General features: G+C 36.6%; 1 protein-coding gene across 2 annotated transcripts in view; it reads right to left on the bottom strand.

The window, feature by feature from the left end:
* Window positions 1–3,730: 3,730 nt before the first annotated feature.
* LOC138707588 (uncharacterized) overlaps window positions 3,731–20,797 on the bottom strand; it is a 121,254-nt gene continuing 104,187 nt past the window's right edge. For both annotated transcript variants that reach the window (XM_069837195.1, XM_069837196.1), the window contains exon 3: window positions 3,731–5,884. In XM_069837195.1, coding sequence (XP_069693296.1) covers window positions 5,211–5,884 — 674 coding nt within the window. In that variant the 3' untranslated portion in view covers window positions 3,731–5,210. The remainder of the gene's footprint in view (window positions 5,885–20,797) is intronic.

The following is a 20,797-nucleotide window of genomic DNA, read 5'->3' as shown; positions in this document are numbered from 1 at the left end:
CAAGCGATGATGACGGCAATGATAGGGATATGGATTGTGTATAATTGTAAATTAATGCAAATTCAAATAATAAGCCTGTAAAATATTATTATAAGAATATGTACTTATTAGCTGAAGGTGTAAGTCATGCAGGCCTATATAATGTATAGAAGTAGCTGTAGTAACTCCTCCATTGCCGGTCCCCAGCCCGGATGAGAGAGGAGTGTGCACACGATTATATTTAAATAACAGGTTAATTAAAGCTTGCAACGAAACTATGTTCTCCTCTCAAAACCGGAGTTTCGAGAGAAGATGATGTCTGTATTGAACCAAGTTCTTTTACAGTAGAGAGCCGTACGTTTTTTGAAAAGAGTCACGTTACCCGAGGGAGGGGCATCCTTGCCGTGCCGTTACGTTGATGAGTACACGCCGTACCGAGCAGTTCCAAAGACAGACTTAGGGGATGTAAGGTTCAAGATAACTTGCAATGACAGTACAGGTATTAATTACACAACTGGAATTAAAACATGGAAAATCAGACCGTGAGAATAAAAAATATACACTTCAGTAAGAAAATGGGATGTGATATAGAACTTTTGTGAGAAGATGGGATTAATTGACAACGTAAAGAAAACAAAAGCACAGATGAATTATTGTTTAATAATTCTGGGGCAGCTGGTATGGTGCTTTAATGAACAATTAGTACGGCGTTTTTCAGTTCTCCTTCATGCAGTGAGATCTTGTAATGTTGAAAAATTTCAGATGTGTGGTCATGAATACAAGTAAGCTATTTGTAGTTACTAGTAGGATTAATTGAAGGTATGATTACTAATGTGCAAAAACTGTTAATCTATGGTGCAGATACTATAAAGTCTTTCCTAGTTCCCATAGGTCTAGGGTTACCAGACGTACGGAAAATTCAGGATGTGTCCTACATTTTAACCTTCTGTCCAGTATCTGAGGGGAATTTCTGAAAAATTTTGAATGTCCTACATTTTGAGAAAAAAAAAAAACATTAGTTTTAAAATGGATTAGTGACTTGGAAAAGAACGGAATTAGCTGCAATTCACCACTACAACATGGCTATCATTACAGATCACAGTCATTCAATAGTCTTTGCTATCATGGCAGTGGGTAAAAGATGCTGCAACAGTGCAGTGGCCCTCCGAAACGTGCTGGAGTGGATAGCAATACAAACACTGCACTGGTTCATTGCTTTTTGGTTTTTGCAGTGTGCTGAAGCACGAAACTTATGAGTACCGGTAGTGGTTCAGTTGTAATATGTGCGCCAAGATGCCGGGGGAAAAAAAAAGTAGATTCACTGAGGCTTCGGCAAAAAAATATGCATGTTTACACCAGGGAAAAATGAACACAAAGCAAAGTGCCTCACTTATCCTCCAGCAAACCGAGCGAGGTGGGTCATGCGTTCTGCATGGGACTCGCATTTCAGAGGTCCGTGGTTCGATTTCCGGACCGACCAGCCTGACTGTGATTTTACGGTGGCTTCCACAGTTAGGCAAATACTGGGTTGGAATTTTCATTGCCATAGTCCATTTCCCTTCCCCTCCTGTGTAGAAAAAGAATTTAGATTTCATATCATTCATCTTCTTCATCTCATTCCATAGACATATTCAGGTCAAGACAAAATGCATGTCTTCGTCCGCTTATGGGGGATCTCCACAATCGTTCCTGGGTTCCCAGCCTTCCGCAATATCTCTGTCAGGATTCACTCCTTAAGAGCACTTCCAAGAGCGCTTCGACACCTTGGAATGGATCCTGTGCTGCTTGGTCAAATTGGAGGTATGAATTTGAGGCGGGGGGGGGTGGTAGGGGGCCCCCATTGGGTGAACAGGTGAGGGGTCACATGCGGCCGGTGGGCTGGTACACCTCATCCTCATTCATCCCATACATTCGGGGGTGCATAATAGGCCTCAGTAAGGCCGACGTGCAAAGTGTCATTCCTATCCCACCCCTAGCCACTGTTACCAGTACCTAACCTAACTTAACCTATCCTCCAGTAACATAGGCCAATGTTTCTATTACAAAGTTTACAAAATAATTTTTATGTTTTGGTGTTAATCGAGCCACTTGGGCTGCCATATTACTGTGACAATAATTATTGAAATATTTATAATGAGACGTTTTATAATGAAGCCTAACATATTATTTTAATATGAGACTAAATTTTAAAAGCTTCAGTTGTGCAGAGTTTCATGATTATATTTCATAGAAGTTTTACTTTTCTGTAATACCGGTATTAGTTTTTGAGAAGTATAATTGATGAGGTTCATTCATAGTTGTTCTTTGTGTGTTTGAATATTTTAATAAAATATTAAAATAAATGTAATTATGATATATAGCTCTTAGTTGCATTTTAGGGTTTGATGCTCAATTTTCCTACATTATCCTAAAATGTCCTACATTTTGGTGTAATGTCCTGCATTTTGAACCATTGTGTCCTTCATTTCATTAAAATAATCTGGCAACCCCAGTTAGGTCAAATATCTGAAATTGCAATAAAATCAAAGGATAATCACAATAAATTGTAAAGTAAAGGACATGCAATATTTTAAAGATTATAAGTAGGACCTGAGCTACTTCCGGGCAGGTAACAGTTTAATTGCAGGAAAAACAATGAAAGAACATCTTGCAGTAAAATTTAGAAGGACATTGCAGAAATGGATATTCATCAACAGAAGTGAAGAAAAATGTTTAAAAGTACTAGTTTACAGTCAGTCAAGGTCAACATCTCCCTTCTATATAAAATTTGGATACTGTTGTGAAGTGAACATTAATATGCGAACATGATTGTTGGCGACTCAGATTAAAGTTTGAGACCACTGTGCAATGTTTTTCAAACTCATCAGAAAATTGATTTCAGACCAATTTCTTCATTATTAACTTTTCCTAGCACCCAATTACAAAATTTAACCTTACAATTGTAATCTAGGAGCTACAATTAATGAAATACTGGTACTGGAATTGTGTACGGTTTTAGTTCCAATGATTTTGTTGCCACTTCTGCAATGCTTTACAAATTTCTGTCTCATGTACTAAATGTCTCAGAGACTTGCTTCATAGCAGCTCCAATTTCAGCGATTTATTTTTCCCTACTGTGAGAACAAAGCACTTCTGTCTTCTTTTCTGTCATTTAAAGAACCCATCTTATTGAGTCTATCAAATAATCTTAATATTGTACAAAGTGCCGAAAGTTGTGTTATATGATTGTATATACCTAAGTTTTAATCCAGTTAACTCCCAAGAGCATGCATTCTAGTTTAGCAGTAGAGACTTGACTTCCTATCTGGTATGTGGCTGACCAATTTCCCGAACTAGAAGGCTCAGACAAACTGTATCATATTGTAGCAATGATGATAAGTCAGTTCATTATAAATCTAAATGGCCGCTCAAAACGTGGATCATTTTTCACTGAATCTGCTTCATTTGCTTTCATGAAATTAAATAAACTGTAAAATAATAAATGTGCATATGAAACATTTCGCGTTCATTTCAAAGAACAGCAACATTTCCCCTTCTCTCAATTGACATTGTTTTCTTTACCGAACTGAAGTAAAAATATGAATAACAGCTGTTATTACAATGCTAGCTAATGCGATATTAACATGTTTTACAATAATGAGCCAGGGAAGAAATAGTTATGTACCGGTACCTGTTTTAATACATTTTCTTGCTTTAGCATTCTGTTTATATATATATATATATATATATATATATATATGTGTGTGTGCATTTTTAAATTTGTCTGAGAGAACATCAACTTGAAGACCTAGCTTTGTATGGATTAGCCTACACATTTTACAAACAATATCGACATTCAGGTAATTATTTACTCCTTATAGTTTATCATATGTACTAACATAAAAATAGTATTCAATTTGCATAACACAATTAAGCATACAGACCAAAATGATTTTTAAACGTCTGAACTGATCAAGTTAAGAAAATGGAGCCAAACAAAGTATTAACAAAGTTGTAATGGAAGGTATAAAACTTCTATCATCTTTGGTCTATTGAAGAAGAAGTTGAATCACTGAACAGGCACTTGAATATCGTTTTAGCCAGCAACCACCATCTCTTAGAAATATATTAGCTTGTTACTGAACTGAGGGAACGACAGAATTGCAGTACCTCCTTCATGGCACAGGAGGACAAGTACAAAGAGTAGACTCGATTAAGATCCCTGTTCGTGATATTTTAATTGATGTCGCATACGGTATTGATTGGCTATTAGTCAGTATTCTGTAGTTCAGCAATTTCATTTGCAATTTGAGTGCATATTACGACCTCAACCTGAGAAATATGGATATGGTGATGTGTTAATTAACCTCAAGTTTAGATCATTTTCATCCTCGTCAATGAACGTAAGGAATGTCACTAACACAAAAATTATGTATGAAATGAAAGTGAAATGAAATGAATAGACTGTGAAATACCTAATTAGGGGGCAATTAATAGTAATAGAAATATTACTATGTAGTGGCAAGATTCCTCTGGCAACAACAAGCAAGCTAATCTGCAATGTCTTCGAACAGGTCTTGATTTGACTAATTCCATTGCTGTAAATATGTTTGAACAACAGATCACTTGATGATTGAACTTAAATTTTTATCAGTCGAGAAGAGTACTTAGGTACTTATTGAAACTGTTAAAAATTGCTATACAAATTTACTAGCCAAGTGTGAGAACTTCATTTCAACCATGCACCCACATGAACTATAATAGATGCAACCTTCGAGTCGTCATGTTTTTAGGCATATATAGCAATTGAAATAATCGAATGAAGAGCCTCTTTAAACAAGCCACCACTGCTTTCTCCAGTTAAAACTCTAATCTGCAACGACATAGGCCACATTATGCACAGTGTTTAATATCATGCAAGTGTTGAAATAGGCCCATTATACGAGTGAGGCGAACATTCGGAAAAAAGATTTAACATACTAGCAGGTTTCCTACTATGGTATCACCTTCCTCTTACATTGTGAGTGCTTAGATCACAACACCAAAACTATAAATGTTCTCTAGGCTAACATTTCCAATTAAAATTCCAACAAGTCAACTTAACGAGCAGATGAATATTATAAAGAAAATCAACACTTTATTACGTGGTACAAAGAATCAACAAGTTCAGTTTTCGTAGGTTAGACTCGAAAACAACAACAGAAATATTTATAGAGTAACAAGGCCGTCATGTTAGACCTCTGTCGTTGCATTCAAGTGCCAACACGGAACCCATATTCCTCCTCTTCAGACTGTATGACGCGGTCTTGATCCGTGTGACTCCTGGGTCCCACTATTCGTCTGGGATGCCCAGCACCCCGGAACTCCTGCTCCAGAGATTGAGAGATGTCCCGTCTGGCACTGGGTTCTCGAAACAGAGAATACAAGTTGCTACGTTGCTTGGGTCGATGAGACTGTGGTGGTGAAGGCTTTTTCACCGTTGTGCCAGAACGGAAGATTCCATCAGGCCGTGCAGGAAGAGGTGGTGGTCCAGGGTCTGATCTAGGCCTTGTAGTGAGTTCATACATTATTTCTTCATAGACATGGTAGTCGGGGCCTGTCCCTTGTCTGAGCAAAATGCCCGGAGACATTTCTGGACCCCATATACCTGTGGCTTCGGTGCAGGAAGATAAAGGGGAATTTGGCAGAGGACCTGACTCGGGTGTTGGTGCAGAAGGTGCTGGTGCAGGTGGGGATAACGGAGTGCTTCCAGGTGGTACCAGACCTGGAATTTGGGTTTGATTCTGAAGATCTTCGATGATCTCTAGCATACATTTTGCCACTTCAGAGAAACGGCCTGATTGTGAATTTGGACCTGTCGGACTGGTGCAGCTGCTTTCACTGCTCGATGAAGACTCGGGTGCTGTCAAACCTCCTCGATTTTTCTCTGTAAGAAAGAAAAAGCTCACTTTCAGGATACGCACATATAAAGCAAATAGTGATTATGTTTCACATTTTGAAGACTCACACTATTGATTACATTTTCCTTTGCCTGCAAAAAGGAACTTTACATTATCGAATTACTTCCTACTAAATATTTTCGGTGTTATTAGACGATGCTTAACTTGCGATCAGTGTTCTGAAAGCAGCTGTCTAAGTGCAAAATCTAAAATTATAATCTAACTTGTACATTTCCCGCAGTGCAAACTTATACTTTACAATTCAGTCATGGGGTATAAAAGCTAATCAATAATTTTTTTTAGATGGTACAACAGCCCTGTCTGTCTTATTAACTCAGTGACCACATTTTTCATTTCTATAAAAGATAAAATTCTGACAGAAATTACTTTCCCTACTTCTGAAACTACTACTCAGTTTTACAAACAAATTACTAGATATATTTTTATGCTCTAAAAATTTGTTGAAGTTACTAATGGAAGTGTAGTAATTGATTTCTCTGACACCAGTGTTCTTCGAGAAGATTATTTTACGACATTCAGACACATGTCGAGATGCAGTTATTATTATTATTATTATTATTATTATTATTATTATTATTATTAGTAGTAGTAGTAGTAGTAGTAGTAGTAGTAGTAGTAGTAGTATTACTAGAAGTAGGTGATATTTACATAGTAATTAGTTATGGTGATATTTACATTAGATGGTCCACACCTGTGGAGTAACGGTTAGCGCGTCTGGCCGCGAAACCAGGTAGCCCGGGTTCGATTCCCGGTCGGGGCAAGTTACCTTGTTGAGGTTTTTTCCGGGGTTTTCCCTCAACCCAATATGAGCAAATGCTGGGTAACTTTCGGTGCTGGACCCCGGACTCATTTCACCGGCATTATCAACTTCATCTCATTCAGACACTAAATAACCTGAGCTGTTGATAAAGCATCGTAAAATAACCTACTGAAAAAAAAACATTAGATGACAAATTACAAATTGTACTGGTATTTAAAAAAATACACCTATTAACTTATTTAACACAAAAATGTATGTACAAGAAAATTTGTAATGGTTGCTTAATTTTATTGTTGGATTTAACGCTGCATTTCCAACACAAGTTTAATGAGATTTGATATTTTTCCGAACTCTTTAACGCATCGTAGATGTGCGAGTCTGTCAGGTATAAAAAGCTGTTTTCATTTTTATTTGGTTCATTTTACGACGCTTTATCAACTGCGATGATTATCTGGCATCTGAGTGAAATGTAGGTAGCGCCGAAAATTGTACAGCAGTTTGCTCTTAATGGGTTAGGAGAAAGTTCCGAAATAAACCTCAATGAGGAAATTTGCCCCAATCAGGATTTGAACACAGGCCCGCTCGTTTCACAGCCAGACATGGTAACCATTACTCCACAGTGGTGGACTTTTTAGATCTTGGATTTTATAGTTAATAGAGCCTTCACAAAGCAATCTCGTGATTTTTTTACATTAACTGAAATAGACGGATTTTTATTTACAAACCACCGCTCATTTGAAACCAGAAACTGAATATAACTGGTTTTGAACCCAGTTCTAATGGATAAAGAGAAGAGGTCATACTATTCGCCACTGAAATTGTCACAAATGAGAGTGACTTCTTTTAAAGGTCACAGTTCATAATTGAGGCGTTCTCTGGAACAAGCTCTATATTACAAAATCTTGAATTTGAGATACAGGGCATCAAATATTGTAGATCTCGTATAACAGCATTGCGCAAAACGACATTCAAATATTTCTAGAGGGCTCTGTGTTTATTGGAAGGAAATTTTATATATATATATATATATATTTTTTTTTTTTTTCGGGAGGAAGATGTGTTACCGGTACTAAGGTTTATGCTGGAAACTGAAAAACGATGCAACTTATGTTAAGTTGTTTTCAGGGAATTTCTCAATTAAACTTTATTTGATAAATATTTACTGCACCTATTAAATTTAATTATCAAGATTTTTCAAAGTTTAACTCGTTCAGTATGATGATCATGTCTACTAAGATAACAAACACTGTAATCACTTGCTGTCGTCAAATTACTCGCAAGAATATGCTATCAAATTAAAGTATTCTTTGATACAATTATTACAAAAAATATTTCCCTTATACATCTATAATCGTATGGAAAATATCAGTATCACAGTAATTATTAAAATGTTATTTTACGGAAAGTTGAAACAAACATCGTGTTTTGTAGTTTGAATCTCTGTATAAAACACTAATACCTACGTACTAATTAATTTTACTCTCATTAATGACAATTAATAATAAATTAATAATAATAATAATAATAGTAATAATAATAATAATAATAATAATAATAATAATAATAATAATAATAATATGAGCATCCTAAATTAAATGAAGAACGATCACTTAAAATAGCATTTAAAGTGAAACTAATTTGTATCTTAACCCTAAGTTCGAACTAAAATCCACGAGTAGGCCTACTCATAATTCAATCTAAAACATTAGGTATATGTTTTTATTTACAGGTGTATATTATGTGATATGGAACCAGATAAATAATAATTGTTCGTTTCTCGTCCACATCAAAGCAAACATGCGTTTACAATATAGGCCTAATGTAATGTCTTACACAGCTGACAGTGTTTTGTTAATAATAGTTAATACCGGTACTAATAATTTTCTTTTCACCGAAACTGTTACTACAATATGCATTTGTATTTCTGTTCGCTCTATATGTTGTCAAATAACTATACAATATCTCTGGTTACGATATCAAATTGTTCCAGTCTTCTTTCGTTTCCTGTCTAACGGTAACTAAGCTTGATTATGTCCATAACGTGGTCGCTTTAAATATTAATAGCATTTTTTCACTTATCCATTCAGATTGATTTATAAGAGACACCAAACATTATATATTAAACATTCAACATTGCACAGTACAGCCGTCTGCTAGCCGGTACTTCTACCAAAACATGGCGGCGGACGCAAGCTTAATTTGTCCCTACTCATAAACTTCTGCGCAGTCTCGGCTGTAGGGGCTTGGAAGAGATAATGTCTGAATCTCGTGTTTCACTACAAACTGCACTTGAATCAGGAAAGACCTTCATGAGGCTTTGACATTTAATTCCCGGACATAGTTTTACTTCTGACGTGAGAATAAGAATGGAGAGCAGAAAAAATCTGATAGTAAAGCTCAGAAAAAAAGCGATAGGCTTCTTTAAAATAGTATAAAAATAAAGTAAGAACAAACAGTACGGATTATCCGTCTTTTTCGATTAGCTGTTCCTCCTCTCTCCTTAATTAATAGGATAATCGAGGTTCTGCTGCATTTGCTCTTAATGGGTTGCCGGAAAGCCACGGAAAAACCTCGAGGCAAACTGTACCAACCAGGATATAAACCAGGTCTCGCTCGTTCGACGGTCAGACATGCTACCATAACTCCACAGCGGTGGACTTTGTATGTGTATGTACGTATTTATGTATGCATGTACGTAAGCATATATATATAGCCATTCATCAGTGGTGGTTCCTCGGGGGAGGGAAGGGAGGAACGTCCTCCTCACATTTTTCTTCTTTTGAAAGTAAATACCAAAAAAAAAAAAAAAAAAATAGTGCCTTGAAAGTCGAGGAAGATTCGATAATTTTTAAGTTCTCAGCTATAAGAAAACATCGGTTGAACGAGTTTCAAACGACGCGCGCTCATGTGCTGCTAGAAAACTGTGAGAAAGCTGCGAGATTGTTTGTGTGGAGGAAAGCCAATTAATTCCTGCTTTACTGCAGTTAACACACATAGACAACAGCGCACTAGCGGCCATAGAAAGAAGCAGAGTTTTAAAGCAAGTAAATGAACGGATAGGGAGGAGATCCTCCTCTGAGTCAGCGCATGGGCGGGAAATAGAAACCGACTGGTCGTGCAGCAAGCTCGCTACCGCTGCCATCTAACGATGTTGCATTCAACCAGACTATAACACATCTAGGAGGAGGCACAATAAAAACGGTTTTAACGCAAAGCTATGCAAGACCTGTATAAACTTTTTTTTTTGTTTTTTTGTTTTTTTTTTTTTTTTTGAAATTATACATCAAAAATATTATTCATTGCACTTTATGTATGCTACTATTCATGGTTTGAAACTTTCAAGGATATTTGAAAGTTAAAGTTGGGTTTATATAAAACAAAGAGGAAGTAGTTAGTTCTACGTTAGTATCGCAGATCTTTTTGGCCCCTGAAATTCACTTCCGTTCATTATCTACTAGACAGTGCAACAGCCAAGTTGTCAGTTTTTTTACAAATATATTTGAAATTGAAAGTAGGTACTCCAAACTGCATTATTTTTTACATAAAAAATTAATCGGGCACCGGCAGCTTTGAACAATAATGGTAATATGATTTTACAAGAACTGACATTCTTCAAAAGCATGTGATACTGATAAAATGTATATGTGGCAACACAGACCACGTGGGTAGGTGCAGTGTTCTCGCTTTCCTCAGATTATTTCCCATTCCCATTTCCGTAAAACGGTTCCGATTACGTGTTAGTAGCTATAATCTCTTCCAATACGTGTGATGCTGTAGTGTGCTCGAAAAATGCTGCAAGGTTGTGAATTTCCTTGTAATTGTTAATTTGTGCAATTATTCAACAATGAATGGAAGTGAAAACATAATATATTTTGAAAAATTTAGGAAACTCAGTTTACAAGGACAGATTATTGCTATACAGAAGGGAAGGCCAACCCCAACACTACCTGGTCTTACATGTATGCATATAGACTAATTTGTAGCATGTTTCATTCAAGAAGGTGTAATTTCAAGCTGTTAACTTCTTTCCTCCTCTTAAGAAATACGCAGGAGCCGCCACTGCCATTCATGTATTAATATTGGAAATTGATTGAGGTACTTTCGTGACATATTGCTCAGTAGGCCAGATCGCTGCGTGACCAGGTAGGATCCAAGAGGAACAGCGATGTGCGGCGCAGGAGTCAGGTCGGTGGCATGTCGTCAACTCCTGAACCGGAAGTATTCGCTTATATAAATTTTTACAGGAGCACCAATTTTCTGTGCACCCTACAATCTCAGTCGCCGCATGCCATTACACATCTTATGAGATTTTACAGCCGACCGGTAGGTAACGGATAACATGCTGTTCAATGCTTCTTAGGTCCGTGATCTTTGGTTCGAATTCAATTAGGGTATAGAGTTTGTCGTCGTCAGTGGGATAGGGTTAGGCTCTGTGAAAACACGTCACGTGTCCGTGTAGTATCAGACTGAAAAAAGGCACAATAAATTCCTTCTAAGGTCATCATAATATTACGTACAGTCTTAGAATAGTACATTATGCAACGAGCCTATAATGAAGGTAATTAAGAAGCGAGTATGGATATTTATGAAACGAGCGCAAGCGAGTTTCATAATTTTCATACGAGCTTCTTAATTACCATTATAGGCGAGTTTCATACGACTTTTTATGCTCGACCATATTTCTAACTTGATATTATTAATTTTCTTTGTATCTGACCTTGTCCAATGTCCCGTATGTTGTGAGATGTGCGGAGACGCGAAAGTATTGAGTTTTTCCGAGGAACAGATGTTCACATTGACCTTGCTAGGCCATAAGAACCTACAGAGACAACATTGAAATTAAATTAGACATTGAAAAACGAGATGACAAATTGAATTTATTTGAATATTATTTACAATTAACGCTAATTATTATAGTAACAGAACATAACCTTCTGCGACAGTATTGGATTTCCAGCCTCCGTGACTTTTCGCTAATTCTCTTTCGATTGCATATCCGAGAATAATCGATACTTGCGGTTTTATAACGGTAGAAAGCTGACCTGTCATTGGCTGAACAGTTGTAACTTGAGTCGTCATTGGCTGAAAGACCTGACCTTTAATGAAAAATAGCATAAATTATTTTATGCTAGACCATGCCGAAATGTAGTAATTATACACCTGGTAGCAGTCCTTTAATGGACCTCATTAAAGTACACCTATTCATTAAAGTTCAGGTGTTCCACCAATCAGAAAATACCATTGTAGCAATATGAGAGCGCAAGTATCGATTATTCTCGGATATGCAATCGAAAGACAACTAGCGCGAGATTAGACAAAGTAAAAATGGCGGACACTAGTGATAACGAGCTGCAACTTACACCGCCGGAAATTTCGGCAAAAGCACTCGATGTGACTAATAACTTATTAACTAATGGTCGAGCATAAAAAGTCGTATGAAACTTGACTATAATGGTAATTAAGACGCTCGTATGAAAATTACGAAACTCGCTTGCGCTCGTTTCATAAACATACTCGCGTCTTAATTACTACCATTATAGGCTCGTTGCATAATGTACTATTGTCACACAGACACTTTATTTATAAGTCTCAGAAAGGAGGCAGTGCGCATGATCAGATTCTCAACGAAACAAAACTAATTTTATTACCTCAATTAAATAAATTAAGGTGATATGTAATTAATTAAGATGATATGTATTTAAGTTGATTTGTAATTAATTAATGTGATATGTAATTACTTAAATTGGTAATAGTTGAGTGAAATGGAAGTACTTATAAGTTAGGTTTACTTTTGCTTATTGTTAGGCGTTATTATAGAATAGTTTTTATTTATAGTCCTAGGTTTATTGCATATGTTTATTTATAGTTAGAAATAAATTTTGGTTTATTTTATTTTATTTTTTTATTGCTGTAATTATTGTATAATTGTAATGATATTATTGTATATTATATATCACTGCCACCGGGTGTAGGGGAGAGTCGGGTAGTATCGGACATCGGGTAGTATCGGACAGTGCGTTTCTTTCATGTACCACCATATGGTAGTACCTGAATGACATGGTTACGTTTCTCTTTGCGACATCACAGAAACGTAACCATGTCAATCAGGTACTATCATCGTGTGGTAGATGGAAGAAACTCACTGTCCGATATTACCCGCTATCCGATACTACCCGACTCTCCCCTATGCCCAATTGTAATGCTAATGAATACATACATACATACATACATACAATTAGACCTTCTCTTGTGAACCAGGTCGCTCGTCCTCTGATCATGCGCAATGCCTCCTTTCTGGAACTTACAAATAAAGTATCTGTACGACAAAACTTTTTTCTAAGACTGCAGTAAATGGTGAAGGAGCAGTCTGGCCGTATTTGGAGCCAGCTATCCAGGGCAGTGATTGCAAGTCCTTTTGAAAAAATTTTCCCTTCTTTTTATCTTACATTAACTTTTATAGCGCAAATTTCCCTTCTGCTTTATATTGGTAAAAACAAAATCCAAGAGATCTATAATTTGTAACTACGAATGCAGCAGATAGGGATCCCCTTCCGTGTTGATCTAATGATGAAGCAGACATATAGTCCCTAAACGTTGGATGTGTCTTCAATTATAACAAAGTGCAACAATAAAAAAAAAAAAACTCGTATCACTGTTTTATAGACCTTTTCACATTTTGACCAATATTCAGTATATGATGAAAGAGTAATGGAACGGAGAAAAATTCTCTCCGGCGCCGGGACTTGAACCCGGGTTTTCAGCTCTACGTGCTGATGCTTTATCCACTAAGCCACGCCGGATACAACCCCGGCGCCGAACAGAATCGTCTCTGATTGAGTTCCAACTCTTGGGTTCCCTCTAGTGGCCGCCCTCTGCACTACGTCATAGATGTCTATGAACATAGGACCGAAGTCCACACATGTGCTGAGGTGCACTCGTTATGAGTGACTAGTTGGCCGGGATCCGACGGAATAAGCGCCGTCTTAAATCACTTCGTGATTTACGCATACGGAGAGAATTTTTCTCCGTTCCATTACTCTTTCATCATATGATGACGCAGAATATCTGCATGGAAATATCATATGTACTTCGGTACATCGAAATAATATACAATATTCAGTAGATAATTTTTTCCTGACTTTCATTCAACATGTTTAGCAACTCGTGACACTTATATTTCAAGATTATCTGGTTTACAGTAATTGCTGACAACATTAAAATGTCATAGTTTCTGACATTGTCTATACTAATAATAAATCTGTAGCCGAAATTTTTCTGGTAATTTTCGATTTTCCAAAAATAATTGGTCCTTACATATATAATTAATCGCTCTGAAACCGAAAATCGCTTTTTTGAAATTTTTGTTTGTCTGTCTGTCTGTCTGGATGTTTGTTACCCTTTTCACGCGATAGTGGCTGAACCAATTATCATGGAAATTGGAATATAAATTAAGTTCGTTATAACTTAGAATTTAGGCTATATGACATTCAAAATATTTTATTTAAAAGGGGGGTTATAAGGGGGCTTGAATTAAATAAATCGAAATATCTCCCTTATTATTAGTTTTCATGAAAAATATTACATAACAAAAGTTTCTTTAAACATAATTTCCGATAAGTTTAACTCCATGCAAAATTTTGATAGGACTGATATTTAATGAGATAAATGAGTTTCAAAATTACAATAACAACGTCATCTAAGTTGGTGTAACGAAATAAAAAACAAATGACTTCGTCTATAAGGGGCCTTGGACAACAATAGAAAGCTATGAAACATAGCCTACAGAGAATGTTTCTGTGTTTGTATGAAGTAATATCGGAAGCTAAATTAACCGATTTGTATGATTAATTATTAATTCACCATTGGAAAGTGTAGTTTCTCTAGATGGACATAATGCTATAATGTTATTACAGTAACTTCTAAATAAATCGAGGACAGGTAAGATTAAAATAGCTTCTTATGCACAGAAAACTTGATAGGCATTCGTTTCCTGTATTTTCTAAAATAATTTTTATGACCAAATGAGTGGTCTCCGGATCAAATGATCGCATTTTATTTTTTAATACAATTTAAATTAAGTAACATAATAAACGATTTATCCTTCTATCAAACACGAATGTTCCCTGGATCAAATGTCCTATTTTAATTATGTAATTACTTTATATTTATTTCTAACGGGTGCAGCGGAGCGCACGGGTACGGCTAGTTAGTTAAATAAAAGTTTTGAACAGTTAAAGTAGGTCTGTCTATTGTTAAGATTAATTATTTGTTTTATTTTGTCATTTATGCCTAGTCAATGTACTTTTTTGGCTCTATCTAAACTCGTAAATTTTCCCGAAATGTTATGAGATGACATTTCGTCACAGAATTTCTTACATGTAATGGTGGACCTCACATTATCACGTATATGGTGCCACCATTAACAATAATTAAAAATAACACTTCTTTGCAGTACACTTTATTAAAACTACCCTAATCCCATTAGCTATCTCCCCTCTTGCTGCTCAATCTATTGTCTATTTAATACTTATCCTACCGTGTGTTTGCTATTCATTAATTATTCACTAGTTCACATAAACCTTACCGATTCGTTTTTTAGTTCAATATTGTCTATAATAACTCGTGTGGACCCTCAATAATTCCTACCATTCACACCTTCGTTATTCTGAACGCCTTGATATTAATCTTTCCATCTGCTCTTTTCTTCATCTTTATTGGTCACTCATTAACTCGAAAAATACTATAGGCCTACACTAGTTTTTTTCAACAATTATCTCGCTAGAGGTTTTGATTTATCTAGAGAAAGTCAAAATTCGAGTTGGTTTTAATTGACTATTACACGATTAGAAGAAAACATACGAGGCGCATCCAGAAAGTAAGTTTTCCGATTTTTCCCCCTTGAAAGTAAACGTAAATAGCAGTGTCAATTGCGCATGCGTAACAGATCTATGACGTATCAATCATGTGCCAGCCGGACAGGTCCCGCCTGGTGCCAGTAGCGTGGCAGCAGTGATCCGAAATGGAAGCTCTTATTCCTTCTCCCGCCGCCTGCGAGGTTCGGTCGGTGATAAAGTTCTTTAATGCACAAAGCATTGCGCCAATTGAAATTCATCGGCAGCTCTGTCAGGTCTATGGGCCGAACATTTCTCCACCTCCCCTCCCCCTCCCCCTCCCCCTCTCTCTCCAAGAAATTTCTGTCCTCCGGTGAGCGTTTTGGCAACGACGAAGAGCTGAAGACGTCTGTCACACGCTGGTTCCATTCACAGGCGGTAGAGTTCTACGACAGAGGGATACAAAAGTTGATCCCACGATACAAGTGTCTCAATTCTGATGGTGGCTATGTTGAAAAATAGCTGAAACATTGTTATACCTGTTGCCAATAAATGTTTTCCTGGAAGTGTGTGTTCTTTTTTTTAAAAAAATAGGGAAACTTACTTTCTAGATGCGCCTCGTATAAAGATTAGAAGAAGAAATAAAGTACTCTAATACAATAACATATTAATTGACTTACTAAAATTTTATTTCACTAATGTTAGCTTCACCAAAACGTTTGAACGGATCCGTCATTTTCAGTATCTATGCGGGAAACAAATGACGATCGCAAAGCATGTTTTATAGTACCGTAAGAAATTTGCATTTTGTAATGTTGGCAAACAAAGAAACAAATGATAGGGAAGTCATAAAACAAACAAATGCTAGGGAAGTGATAAAAACAATTCTAGAAAGTGATAAAATTATAACGATAAACAATCATGAATATTGGTCGAAATACGTTTTTTTACGACGCTGTATCAACATCTCAGGTTATTTAGCGTCTGAATGAAATAAAGGTGATAATGCCGGTGAAATGGGTCCGGGGTCCAGAACCGAAAGTTACCCAGCATTTGTTCATATTGGGTTGAGGGAAAACCTCGGAAAAATCCTCGACCAGGTAACTTGCCCCGACCGGGATCGAAATACGTCCTTTCGTACCGTTTTATTGGTCAAACGTAGTATGACGTAGTAAAAGTGTTATAGTCATAGTAAACCAGGTCGTTATGAACACTTATCTCTTCCTCATTCACTGGTCACTTCTCCCCTTCTTCACTCGATTTTCTTCCTCATACTATCAAAGCTCGTTTCCTCCACCATATTTTCCACCAATTTTCGTTATCCACACGACTCACCTAATGTTTGGTTTAATTCCTCAAATTTATTTTTACCATCATGCTTATAAAATTTTTAAAATCCCCTACAATATCCCCAACACACATTTTTCCGAAATACAGACAAAATCATAAAAAAATTTGCTTTTCCCCTTTTCTTTTAAAATCTATAACCCAGTTTCCCCAAGAAGGGAAATTTCCCTCTACTTACCGTCACTTATCCTGGATCACAATTGCGCCTAGAATTTATTATTCATGTGATGTCGGTCTATAATCCATTTCAGTAAAGTGCAAATGTTAGGCCCTACTATAGTAGATATTTTTAAACCATTAGATTTTTAATAACTAGTACCATGAAATTTCATTTATTATAAATGCACTACCAATAATTCGTATACTACGTGGATTAATTGATTCGTTTACAGCAGCGTTTCTCAAACTATGGTCCGCGGACCACCTGTGGTCCTCGAGTTCTGCCCTTGTGGTCCTTCAAAGAAGACAGAAGGAAAAATAAGATTAAAATGAATTGCGTATCACACTATAGCTGAAAATCTCAGAGTTTGAAAATGACACATGGCAATCGTCTTTCACTTTTTCTCCCAGTACTAATATTTTATGAAATTTCTTATCCTACCCGTCTACCCACTTCCCACTCTACTCTCAACAACAAAAGAGGGATTTAAAGCACTATGAACGTGGTGTTTCTCGCCATCTTTTTCCTGCATATCTGGCGCCGAGGGACCACCTGAATTCATAAGAGATGACCAAAGTACCGAACCTTTTCATGTATTGATGACTTTCTTAATAGTTTTGCCAACACCCAGCCTGCACATTGAAATGGGCAAATACTGTACGTCGTACACCAATAATAGAACTTTCGAAATGGCATCTTTACTTGTTTAAAATCGGACATGTTTCTATATTAACTTTTGTATTTGTTTTTCCAGATGACGATATAAGAAACTTTAGAATTCGCCTATTTTAAAATCCGACAGATTTACTTTTTACAATTGCGTGTTTCGTCTCTAAGTGCAGTTTCAATTTCGCGGGTTTCAAACAACGCACCGAGGTTTTGGTTCACTCTCATTGCCACACCAAGTAAATCCAAGTTCCAAATAACTCTTTTATAGGCTATTTACGAGAGTATTTTTTCTTTGAATAGCTACCACTAGGACTAGATATTTCTTTATGGCACTATAATTAATATATTTCTTCACACACAGCTTCTGAACTATTTGCACTGCCTAAATGAAGCGTATCATCATGTTCCTTTCTTTTCAAAGATCCGGATCGAAGCCAGTTTTTCATTATTTATAATGGGCATTATTTAAGAGAGACATGGACAACTACTAGCGTGTATCACATAAGGATTTCAAACAACTAACTGCTAACAGGCAAGCGATGAATCAACAATGTATAGAATTTGTTATAAGTTACTTGTGATTGGCTACAAAAATATAATTACGAAAGTATTGTAATTAATTAATTCTATTTTAAAATATAAGTATACTGGTATTAAAATATGCTACAAAAATGATAAATTTGCTTTCGAAGGGAACAAGAGTAAGGTGGTCCGCGGAACTGTTCTGACTTAAAAAAGTGGTCCCCACTTCAAAAAGTTTGAGAAACGCTAGTTTTCAGTATAAATCTAGAATATTTTCATTTTTATCAAGTAGGTCCACTGAGGCATTAACTAGAATTTTTTTCAATATTGAATTAGGACACAGTAGCCATTTTAGTAGGCAGAAGCGTCATTAAGCTAGAATGAAGTGAAGTGAAAGCCATGTAATGTCATGTGAGCAATATGTCTCCCGAGTGTCATCTTGCGAAAGGTCTCGAACATGGGGAAATGGAAATGATCTCGATCAAAGGATCTAGAAATGCAATGCGTCCATGAAGTACGGGCAGTTCTTAGAAGAGAGGGAACTAGTTTTTCTCAACAACACAACAAAAACACTAGCACTATAATTCACCGTTATGCCAAGTATTCAGATATGCTAATGAATTTCTTTTGTGTCTCTACAAGTTGCTCTTAACAGAACGCCAGCAGTGCTGTAAAATTTGCTTTCTCGGACGAATTCCATTCCAGTGGGTTTACCGAGCGAATTTATTCACTCGCATAGAAAGGGACAGTACACAGTGGTGTGATTAGGGGAGGAAATTTCGGAGAACACAGCTGACATCAGCCATCCTTTTATTGTCGGTTCATGCTCCGTCCATCGCTTTGAAATATTTATGATGAACTTATAGGCCTGCCACTTCGGAGTTCGGATAAAAGATTTGTATGCCAAATAGGGTATAGTAGCATAAATCGCACCGCTTCCTAAATCGCACCACTGCTAGTTTAAAACAAATTACTATAGTAGTTGTTTACCAAAGAGGCGGGGAAACAATGGTCGAGGACAGCAAAGAACAGAGTTTTGTGGAAAGAACTAGGGAAGGTCATTGTAAATAGATAACGTAATCAGGGTTAAGATATTGTAAATAGTAAAGTCAGTATTAGTGAAAGTGTAAGATAAGTATTGTAAATAGTAAAGTCAGTGTTGAGAAAGTGCCAGATAAATAGTGTAAATAGCAATCAGTGTTTGTCAAAGTGCCAGTGTCAGTATAATGTGTGTAATGCAGGAAAAAATGAACAAAGAACAGAGTGCTGAGACTAGGTAAAGTCTAATAGGATTATTAACCATGTCACAAAAGTAGTGTACACGACAAGCTCGCCTGGATTGGCTCACCAAGCGAGTACACTTGAGCCATCCCTGTCGAGGGGGTTCTAACCCTATCACAGGAGGCCTGTGCCCAATATGGGACATCATGGCTAACATTCATTCATTCATTCAACATTCACATTCATTCACTATAGTAGTGTGGCATCTAATGGAATTGTTACAATCTACCATATGAACTTCCACCATGTAACTTGATTTCTGCCACTTCTTTGTGTCAGCAGCGTGGTGATAGTGTATCTAATATAATCGCTCAGGTGGATGTATATTTAGCTAACATTTTGTAACTAAATAACGGATTTGTATGCAAAGGAATCCATAATCTTAAGATGTTATTCGTTTAAAGAGGTATTAAAGAACATTTAACTTAGTAGGATTTTCGAACATGTGGTGATTATAGGCTAGAATGAAGGAAATAACTTATGGCGTAATTTCTCAATTCGCACCACTTTGTAGGTGCCTAATTCGCACCGGTGCGATATGAGCAACTGTAGCAATTCTAACCGTACAAAAGAAGGCCCCAAAATTTTTAACTGAACTAGGAATGCATCAGGTGGGTGCAATATCAAGTGGTGAAAAGATCGTTAATACAACAAGTGTGTGTTGTACAAGAGCACCAGGTATTTTGTGCCACCTGTGATAATTTTTAAACGTCAAACAGTGCATCCTTCATTATCAGCTGGTGCTCCTCCAGGATCGTTATTTGTGTGGTCTGAGTCAGGTTACATCAACAGCGAACTATTTGTCGAATAGCTCAAACATTTTATTTGCCACTCAAACCTGTCATAGACAAAAGTGCTGCTTCTGTATGTCCACCTATGCGACTCATTCCAAAATTTAGAAGCTATATTATCACGGGAAAATGGTATGCTCCTGTTTCAGCTTCCTCGTCATAATATTCACAGGCCCAGCCTTTAGATGTTTCTATCTTCAAATCATTTCAGACAGCTATATCATGAAGCAGTTCTTAGGTGGCTTCGAGATAATCGTGGAGAAAAGGTGACGCAGTTTACAGTCTGAACTGCCTGGTGAAGCACATGGCAAATGTATAACAATAAAAATGCATTCAGAAAGTTTAAATGTTACGTAATTTACGCTCAATTTTTTCAATTTCATTTGAAGATGCGTTACTCTCTTTCCTTAATTTTAATAAGCTTGTAATTTGCATTTATTACATTATTCATTCAAATACTCTTCAATATGTTCAATATTAAAAGCTTTCCTTCATCCTATTCCCTGCAGATAAAGAGG

The sequence above is a fragment of the Periplaneta americana genome, chromosome 10 (genome assembly GCF_040183065.1).
Source record: "Periplaneta americana isolate PAMFEO1 chromosome 10, P.americana_PAMFEO1_priV1, whole genome shotgun sequence".
In the NCBI taxonomy this organism is placed as follows: domain Eukaryota; kingdom Metazoa; phylum Arthropoda; class Insecta; order Blattodea; family Blattidae; genus Periplaneta; species Periplaneta americana.
This window is presented reverse-complemented; position numbering and strand designations above follow the sequence as displayed.